Consider the following 10,627-nt stretch of genomic DNA (forward strand, 5'->3'; position numbering starts at 1 on the left):
ATATAAAAGTAAAATGGTTAGGGGGGGGGGCCTGTGGGGGGACATTAGAGTGTAAGCTCCTCTGTACAAAGACTGATGTGACTGGCTCAGTGCTCCCTGAGGTATAATCTGTGTGTAGTCATGGATGTAACGTAATAGAGGAATAGACCACAAGGCAGCGAGAACAATGATGAAACATAACGGAGACTGCAGTATTTATATTCAACACAAGGTGGTGATCTCACGTGGAAGACACCTACAGGAAGTGATGTAAGGTACAGACAGGAAGAGATACAAGGTACAAGGTACCATGTGACTGTTTTAATGCTAAAAGACAGCTCAGGAGGATTCTGGGAAGTCTGTATTGATTCAAACAGGATTACGGACTAGTGACCAATGTATCTTGTGAGCCATTAACGCTCGGCAAGTATCTTCAGCAGACATCACCCATCACAGAGCCTCCACCTCACCGCCTGACAACAGAGGCAAACCGTGATAAAATATTCTAGAAGTTTCCAGTATCTAGAAGGACACCGGGATCTCTACAAGGACGTCGTGATGGAGAATGAGCCGCCCCTCACATCACCGGGTAAGAGGAGAGAGCAGTACAGAGGGTCCACCTAGATCCCCCATCATCTGATACACACATAGAAACAATGTATTCAGTCAGTGTGTGTGTTTCCTACAGATGGATCCAGTAAGAGGAACCCACCAGAGAGATGTCCCCGCCCTCTGTATTCCCGGGATTCCACACAGGAAGATCACAACATCTCACATAAGGTGAAATAGAGAAATAATAGTGGATAGATTTTGGCACGTCCCGAATCGTTGTTTTATTTCATCTGGTCTCATTGTTCTCAATATTCAGGGTATACACCAGAGTGAGTGTGATAATGATGTTAAAGAAGAGATAAAAGAGGAGAAGATCATGATGGAAACATTCAGTGACACAAACCCACCAGAGAGATGTCCCCGTCCTCTGTATTCCTGGGATTCCACACAGGAAGATCTCACCATCCCCCACCATGATCAGGTAGGTGGGACTCGCTATGTATAAACACAGAACTGATTCTGAACTTTGTGACGCAACATTCTTTTATGTAGTCCATTAGTTTCATGTTTGCTGTACATCTAAAATGCAGCCCCGTCTTCATTTCATCTTCCCCTTGGAGAACCTCCCACAATTTTTTTGTTTTCTATAAATCAATAAACATACTTTTCTTCCACGGGTCTTGGGCCCAGTCACATGACATCATGGATCCTCTTCGTCCTTGTGTCCTCCAAAGGGCACATACTAAACGACATTGTGCTGTCGTTTGCTTCTGTGAGTCTAGGCCGGTGTGATGATGGGCCTCCAAGGTTAAGGTCCCTGGCCCCCCAGGCTCATGGAAAATGGGTAGAAGACCTGCCCTGAAATGACTTTTTTGTGCTGCCGGTCAGTAACACCTGCTGGTTTTGTCCCTTCCCCAGTCTTTGACTGGACAGTAAAATGAGAAGCACCAGATTGATGAGCTCATCTTTCTGACACTTCGCTCTCTCTTTCAGTCAGCATGACCCTTATTAGCCCTGCAGTGCAGCTGACTGGCTCCTTGTGCTGCTTCTCCTTCCCCATGTCTGTTATACGGAGACTACAGGAGGCCGATACCAAGTCACATTCAGGTACTTACACTCGAAACACATTTAATGATGTCATAATGAATGAAGAGCTGCATTCTTTTGGGTTTAGGGTGAAGAACGGAACAATATAAAAGTTGAGGTGAAAGAGGAAGAAGTGGAGACGTATGTGGGGGGTGACCGGCCGTCCACGGAGGAGGTCGGGATGATGATGAAAAGTGATCAGGACGACATTTCTCTACCGATCAACACAAGTAAGTAACAGAGACTATGGAGGGAACAGGTCACAGTTCTATGTCACTTCTGAGTATCTCCATTCCTCAACATAACGTCATGTCCCCAACAAATGAGGAGATACTGTACACCATATGAAGGTCCATCTCCATTCCTCAATATAACGTCATGTGACCAACAAATGAGGAGGAGATACTGTACACCAGGGCTCAAAATTTCAAGTCCTGAGCTACTAACCAGGCCTTAAGAGACACTAGCCACCAGTTGCCCCACCTAACCTTTACCCTGCCCCGGCCTTAACTCCGCCCCTAAACACACCCTCTTAAATAATCTTATGATAATTCTTATCTTATGATAATTGCCGCTTGTAAATGGCAGATTAGGGATTCCGGCTGCAGGAAAACGCAAGTTCCTGATACAGGAATCTCTAATCACACCTGAAATATACTGTAGGTGTGAATGGGGCCTAATATACACGATTTTTGTCGGGTTGGTGGCGTGGTCGGTAGACGAATTCCGCACGGGCCGGTGTGCGCAAGCGCACACTGCCCGCTCGGCACTGCAATCATCGGAAGCCCTCCCCTCAGCGGGGTCCAAGATGGGCAGATGGTACGAAACTTTAATGACCTTACAACCATCGCACAACGATAGTCCTGCGATGGTTGTAAGGTATATGGGCAGCTTAAAGCACAATAATACACTTCTCAACAATGTTACAACTCCCCCCGCCCCCCCTGCACAAATATAATAAGAAAAGTCCACCCGCACACAAAAATAATACACCCCCGTTATAAGCCCCCCACACACATAAAATAATATACTGCCCCCTTATTAACCCCACCCAAGCTGGCTGCGGGTCACATAGTACCGGAGACCCATGGTACTTGGAGACCCAAATTTCCACCCAAATTTTGAGCCCTGCTGTACACCATATGAAGGTCCATCTCCATTCCCCCCATAGCGGTCATGAATGAACAGTACAATGGTCTCCAGGGGGTCAGATGTGTTTTGTCTCCTTTATGTGGTTGGTTTTCATATTTTGGGGTTACAATTGGACCCAATTCCATGCCAGAGCTCTGTGATGACTTCTAGACCAACATACATGACTCTGATTAGTGACGTGTGTAATAATTTCTCTCCAGCAGATGGATGTGATGTCAGGAATACCTCGGAGAGACATCTTATATTATCTGCTGATTGTAAGTCAGAAGATAATGTCATCACACAGGATTCTCCAGGAGTGAATCCAAACACACAAAATATACATCACAGACCTCACTGTTCGGAGACATCAATGGATCCCTCTGATCAGGGTGAATCTTCTGATCATTCACATACTATGACTGGAAATATCCATCTAAGATCTCACACTGCAAGAGATCCATCTAATCCCAAGGAATCTTCCTCACCCCATGAAGGAGATCACAGAGGTGAGGATCCATTCTCATGTTCAGTATGTGGGAAATCTTTCACTGGGAAACATATCCTTGTTATACACCAGAGAATTCACACAGGTGAGCATCCTCATACATGTTCAGAGTGCGGGAAATCATTCACTAAGAAAGGAACCCTTGTTAATCACCAGAGAATTCACACAGGTGAGCGTCCTTATTCATGTTCAGAGTGCGAGCAATCTTTCACTGAGAAAGGATCCCTTGTTATACACCAGAGAACTCACACAGGTGAGCGTCCTTATTCATGTTCAGAGTGCGGGAAATCTTTCATTCAGAAAGGAACCCTTGTTATACACCAGAGAATTCACACAGGTGAGCGTCCTTATTCATGTTCAGAGTGCGGGAAATATTACTTTGGGAAACATACACTTCTTATACACCAGAGAAATCACACAGGTGAGCGTCCTTATTCATGTTCAGAGTGCGGGAAATCTTTCATTCAGAAAGGAACCCTTGTTAGACACCAGAGAAGTCACACGTTTGCGCGTCCTTATTCATGTACAGAGTGCGGGAAATCATTCACTGAGAAAGGATCCCTTGTTAGGCACCAGAGAAATCACACGTTTGCGCGTCCTCATTCATGTACAGAGTGCGGGAAATATTTCATTGATAAACAAAAATTTCTTAGACACCAGAGAAATCACACAGGTAAGCTCCCTTATTCATGTTCAGAGTGCGGGAAATCTTTCACTCATAAAGGAACCCTTGTTAGACACCAGAGAATTCACACAGGTGAGCGTCCTTATTCATGTTCAGAGTGCGGGAAATCTTTCACTCAGAAAGGACACCTTGTTAAACATAAGAAAATTCACACGGGTGAACGTCCTTATTCATGTTCAGAGTGCGTGAAATCCTTCCCTGAGAAAAATAAACTTCTTAGACACCAGAAAAGTCACACTACGCAGCGTCCTCACTGCATTCCGACTCGGGGAAATGTCTAATTAGACTTCGGTTATCTGTAACACATCAGAGAGGAAGTTCCTGCTGATTCTGATGACAAATGTACGATGGTTTTTATCAGGTGGAACTGTTTAGTCCATAGAACAACTGGAGGATATGAAAACACTCGGACTCATCACATGGGTGCAGAGGCCTGTACAGAGACATGAATGAGTTTATGCACTTGGGTGGCCCCCAGGAGTTTCCAGGTGCTTTCCTTCAGCCGCAGGCAGCAGCTTGTTGAAATTGTTAACTGGCTGACAGATGGATGGTGGGGGAGAGCTGTCAGAGAATGTAGTGTGGATGGTGGAGGAGAGCTGTCAGAGAATGTAGTGTAGATGGTGGAGGACAGCTTCAAGAGATCATGGTATGGATCGGGGAGGGGGAGCTGCTGTAGAATATATTGTGTGGATGGTGGGAGCTCCCAGGGAATGTAGTACAGACATGGGGGGAAATCAGTGACAACACAGGGGTGCAGACAGAAATGAGTGATGTTGAACTGCTGAGGGAACAAAGTGGGGGGGGTTAATGGAGACTCTGATGATAAAAGAACGTCTCTATCAGGGTGTGGCTACTTCAGAAGGAACGACTTTTCATTGTTGCATTGTAGAACTTTGGAAGAGACTGGATCTGATAAGATCGGCATTTCCTTTCCTATTACATTCATTCCTGGTGATAGTTTTCCGGCAGTATGAGGGAAAGTTACAATCTGTGGTATAAATGAGTCTCGTGTATATTGGGAAATATTTTGAAACATTGTCTAAAATGTATATATTTGAACAATTAATGTGTGTATTTTATAAACTTGTGAATCATTTTTTAATTGGCCTTTAAATTTTTTTGTGCTCTCCTAATTATAACCATTAAAACGTTGTCAAAGTGATGGCATTTTTTTCGCTCACGCGTTTTTATTTACAGAAACAGGCAAAGAAATTACACCGATACTCGAAATACACTTGAGATAACTACGGAGTGAGGCAACAAAGAGATCCAATAATGTGATGAAGTGCTACATCCCAAATACACACATTATGAGGGACCCGTACGTCCCCAAGTATACATGGGGCAATATAAGTGACACCTGAATCATAGCAAACTGCCCACGTCCACTAAGAGGCAGGCCAGGCAAGGAGCACTAAACCAAAACTAAGAAGAGAGAATAGGAAAATGTATCGGAGAAAAGGAGAATATGTGGAAAACCGAGAAGAAGCAAACTGAATAGAAGGAAGAGAGATAATAGGGGAGAGGGAGAGCCGCCTTCCACAGATGAGAGGGAAGGGGACAGAGGAAGCCAGGAACATGAAAGGTCCAGAACACATCCAAGGGGGGTAAACCCTCAAATAGGGAGATAGCACGCAGCACCAACCAGCCCAATACAGATCAGGAAACTAGAGAGTTCAGGAATCCATAATAAAGGAGGCTGGCAAGGAGGCGACAATCCAAGGAGTCCATGTCTTCTTATATATAGAGAAGCTTTATGTCTAGCAGTAAGCTTCTAATAGAACATGACAGGAGACACCAGAGCTTTCACACTGGCAGAGGGGAGAGACGGAGATTTCCAGGCCTAAGCCTGTCGTCTCCTGGCCGCTGTAAGTGTATGTGTTACCGGTCTATATTGGGTAAGTGTACAAACCTCAGGCATTGTATTCAGTATAGTCTCAAAGGGATCATTACAGAAGGAGGTGTAACATACTTACTTCTCCACCATCCGGTTCCGGGTTTGTAGGGAGGAAATTCCAAGTTGGAAAGACGTGAACAGAACCCCCCTCCCCCACATTCCTCCATCACTTCTGTCACTAACGTAAAACAAGATGGAGAATTCCGTAACTGACAGAAGGAGCTGAGGGGAGCCTCACAGCCAATCAGAGTCCCCGCTTCACATCTTCTCCACTGTTTACTCCCTCCACAGGAACCAATCACAGAGTGGGATCGGAGTCACCGGGCAGATTCTGCTCTCCACAGAGATTTACCTCAGATTTCACACCACCTCCACTGTCAATGGCTGCACTCCCTCCACAGTAACCTATCAGAGTGGGATTAGTCACCGGGCAGATTCTGCTCTCCACACACAAACATTATTACTATCCATTGATATATCACTAACATATATCACAGTGCTGTACAGAGGACACTGAGCCGATTACATCAGTCTCTGTACACAGGAGCTGACACTCTAATGTCCCCCCACAGTCACAGACTATCATTATACATGTATATAGCTCTGACATATACAGCAGCGCTGTCACTAAAATAATACTCCTTATACTTGTATTGAAGCTTTGTAAAATGAGTCTCCTCGGTGCTATTACAAGTTTGTAAACATTTATAACCATAGAGTTGGTTTATTATGTAGTTTCACCTTTTATACATTTTTCAAAAAAACCTATTACATTGTCATTTTTTTAATTTTATTTTGGTATTGTCTGGATTTGATGTGAGGTATAATCTGTGTGTAGTCATGGATGTAACGTAATAGAGGAATAGACCAGAAGGCAGCGAGCACAAAGACAGAGACTGAAGTATTTATATTCAACACAAGGTGGTGATCTCATGTGGAAGACAGAAGGAAGTGATGTAAGGTACAAACAGGAAGTGATGTAGGTGAAAACACAGGAAGTGCTGTAGGAGTGTAATGCGAGTTGGAAGAGAGGGGGGTATACAGAGAGGGAGGAGGGTATACAGACAGATATACAGAGAGAATATGAGGTAAAAGAAGATGGACAGAGGAAGGGAGAGGGAGACCTACAGTGAAAAACGTGTGATCAGCTTGCAGCCTCCTTCCCACCGTATAGCAGAGTTTCCCGGCTACTATTTCCTGCTTCCTGGTCACATGTTTCCTGTGACATCACAGGGCAATCTGCAGGTTAGGAACTAGCCGCTACCTTGGAAGCATGGGTACTGGGGACAGTGTCCATAATCTCAGAACTATCCCACAAAATCTGACACTGAGCAATTCAGCATTTGTCTACAGAGAGTCTTCTTTAGATCATGTGACTGTTCGATTTCTAAAAGACGAGTGCGGAGGATTCTGGGACGTCTTCATTGATAATTGTTACCTTCTTCCTTCAAACAGGATTACGGAATAGTGACCAATATATCTTGTGAGCCATTAACACTCAGCAAGTGTCTTCTGTAGACATCACCCATTACAGAGCCTCCACCTCACCGCCTGACAACAGAGGCAAACCGTGATAAAATATTCTAGAAGTTTCCAGTATCTAGAAGGACACCGGGATCTCTATAAGGACGTTGTGATGGAGAATGAGCCGCCCCTCACATCACTGGGTAAGAGGAGAGAGCAGTACGGAGGGTCCACCTAGATCCCCCATCATCTGATACACACATAGAAACAATGTATTCAGTCAGTGTGTGTGTTTCCTACAGATGGATCCAGTAAGAGGAACCCACCAGAGAGATGTCCCCGTCCTCTGTATTCCCGGGATTCCACCCAGAAAGATCACACCATCTCACATAAGGTTATATAGAAATAATAGATAATAGGAGATACTTTTTGACCTCTTCATTATCTATGTAGTTACATCTGATCTCATTGTTCTCAATATTCAGGGTATAAACCAGAGTGATTGTGATAATGATGTTAAAGATGAGATAAAAGAGGAGGAGAAGATTATGATGGAACCGTACAGTGACACAAACCCACCAGAGAGATGTCCCCGTCCTCTGTATTCCCGGGACTCCACACAGGAAGATCAGAACATCCCTCACCATGATCAGGTAAGTGGGACTCGGTGTGTAGAAAACAAGTGATTCTGAACTTTGTGACGCAACATTATTTTATGTAGTCCATTGGTTTCATGTTTGCTTTACTCCATTTCAACTTCCCCTTGGAGAACCTCCCACTTTTATTGCTTTCTATAAAGACTGGATCTATGTCTTTTATATGGAGACTACAGGAGGCCGATACCAAGTCACATTCAGGTACTTACACTATAAACACATTTAATGTTGTAATAATGAATGAAGAGCTGCATTCCTTTGGGTTTAGGGTGAAGAACGGAACAATATAAAATCTGAGGTTAAAGTGGAAGAAGTGGAGACGTATGTGGGGGGTGACCGGCCGTCCACGGAGGAGGTTGGGATGATGATGAAAAGTGATCAGGATGACATTTCTCTACCAATCAACACAAGTAAGTAACAGACACTATGGAGGGAACAGGTCACAGTTCTATGTCACTTCTGATTATCTCCATTCCTCATTATAACGTCATATCCCCAACAAATGAGGAGGAGATACTGTACACCATATGAAGGTCCATCTCCATTCCTCAATATAACGTCATGTGACCAACAAATGAGGAGGAGATACTGTACACCATATGAAGGTCCATCTCCATTCCCCCCATTGCGGTCATTAATGAACAGTACAATGGTCTACAGGCGGTCAGAGGTGTTTTGGGGGTTTTGTCTCTTTTATCTGGTTGGTTTTCATATTTTGGGGTTACAATTGGACCCAATTCCATGCCAGAGCTCTGTGATGACTTCTAGACCAACATACATGACTCTGATTACTGACGTGTGTAATGATGTTTTCTCTCCAGCAGATGGATGTGATGTCAGGAATACCTCGGAGAGACATCTTATATTATCTGCCGATTATAAGTCAGAAGATAATGTCATCACACAGGATTCTCCAGGAGTGAATCCACACTCACAAAATATACATCACAGACCTCACTGCTCGGAGACATCAATGGATCCCTCTGATCAGGGTGAATCTTCTGATCATTCACATCCTATGACTGGAAATATCCATCTAAGATCTCACACTGCAAGAGATCCATCTAATCCCAAGGAATCTTCCTCACCCCATGAAGGAGATCACAGAGGTGAGGATCTATTCTCATGTTCAGTATGTGGGAAATCTTTCACTGGGAAACATATCCTTCTTAGACACCAGAGAATTCACACAGGTGAACGTCCTCATTCATGTTCAGAGTGCGGGAAATCATTCACTCAGAAAGGAGCCCTTGTTAAACACCAGAGGACTCACACAGGTGAGCGTCCTTATTCATGTTCAGAGTGCGAGCAATCTTTCATTCTGAAAGCAACCCTTGTTAATCACCAGAGGACTCATACAGGTGAACGTCCCTATTCATGTTCAGAGTGTGGAAAAAATTACTTTGGGAAACATAAACTTCTTATACACCAGAGAAATCACACAGGTGAGCGCCCTTATTTATGTCCAGAGTGCGGGAAATCTTTCACTCATAAAGGAGCCCTTCTTCAGCACCAAAAAATTCACACAGGTGAGCGCCCTTATACATGTTCAGAGTGCGGGCAATCTTTCACTGAGAAAGGATCCCTTGTTAGGCACCAGAGGACTTACACGTTTGCGCGTCCATATTCATGTACAGAGTGCGGGAAAACTTTCACTAAGAACGGATCCCTTGTTATACACCAGAAAGTTCACACGGGTGAGCGTTCAGAGTGTGGGAAATATTTCATTGATAAGCAAAAACTTCTTGGACACCAGAGAAGTCACACAGGTGAGCTCCCTTATTTATGTCCAGAGTGTGGGAAATCTTTCATTGAGAAAGGAGCCCTTGTTAAACACCAGAGAATCCACACTGGTGAGCGTCCTTACTCATGTTCAGAGTGCGGGAAATCTTTCACTCATAGTTCAACCCTTAGTAAACATAAGAAAATTCACACTGGTGAGCGTCCTTACTCATGTTCGGAGTGCGGGAAATCCTTTCGTGAGAAATATCGGCTTCTTAGACACCAGAAAAGTCACACTACGGAGCGTCCTCACTGCATTCCGACTCGGGGAAATGTCTAATTAGACTTCGGTTATCTGTAACACATCAGAGAGGAAGTTCCTGCTGATTCTGATGACAAATGTACGATGGATTTTATCAGGTGGAACTGTTTAGTGCATAGAACAACTGGAGGATATGAAAACACTCGGACTCATCACATGGGTGCAGAGGCCTGTACAGAGACATGAATGAGTTTATGCACTTGGGTGGCCCCCAGGAGTTTCCAGGTGCTTTCCTTCAGCCGCAGGCAGCAGCTTGTTGAAATTGTTAACTGGCTGACAGATGGATGGTGGGGGAGAGATGTCAGAGAATGTAGTGTGGATGGTGGAGGAGAGCTGTCAGAGAATGTAGTGTGGATGGTGGGAGGAGAGCTGTCAGAGAATGTAGTGTGGATGGTGGGGGTGAGTTGTCAGAGAATGTAGAGTGGATGGTGGGAGAAGAGCTGTCAGAGAATGTAGTGTGGATGGTGGGGGGAGAGCTGTCAGAGAATGTAGTGTGGATGGTGGGAGGAGAGCTGTCAGAGAATGTAGTGTGGATGGTGGGAGGAGAGCTATCAGAGAATGTAGTGTGGATGGGGGGGGTGAGTTGTCAGAGAATATAGTGTGGATGGTGGGAGGAGAGCTGTCA

General features: G+C 44.6%; 1 protein-coding gene across 1 annotated transcript in view; it reads left to right on the forward strand.

Moving 5' to 3' along the window:
- Positions 1 to 10,020, forward strand: part of LOC108801961 — a 104,615-nt gene extending 94,595 nt beyond the window's left edge. The window contains exons 14-16 of the mRNA XM_018573865.1: positions 3,258 to 3,825; positions 3,910 to 4,172; positions 9,059 to 10,020. Of these exons, the coding sequence (XP_018429367.1) occupies positions 3,258 to 3,825; positions 3,910 to 4,172; positions 9,059 to 10,020 (1,793 nt within the window). The remainder of the gene's footprint in view (positions 1 to 3,257; positions 3,826 to 3,909; positions 4,173 to 9,058) is intronic.
- Positions 10,021 to 10,627: the final 607 nt, after the last annotated feature.

This window comes from Nanorana parkeri, unplaced genomic scaffold (genome assembly GCF_000935625.1).
Source record: "Nanorana parkeri isolate BGI_ZX_2015 unplaced genomic scaffold, ASM93562v1 scaffold2584, whole genome shotgun sequence".
In the NCBI taxonomy this organism is placed as follows: domain Eukaryota; kingdom Metazoa; phylum Chordata; class Amphibia; order Anura; family Dicroglossidae; genus Nanorana; species Nanorana parkeri.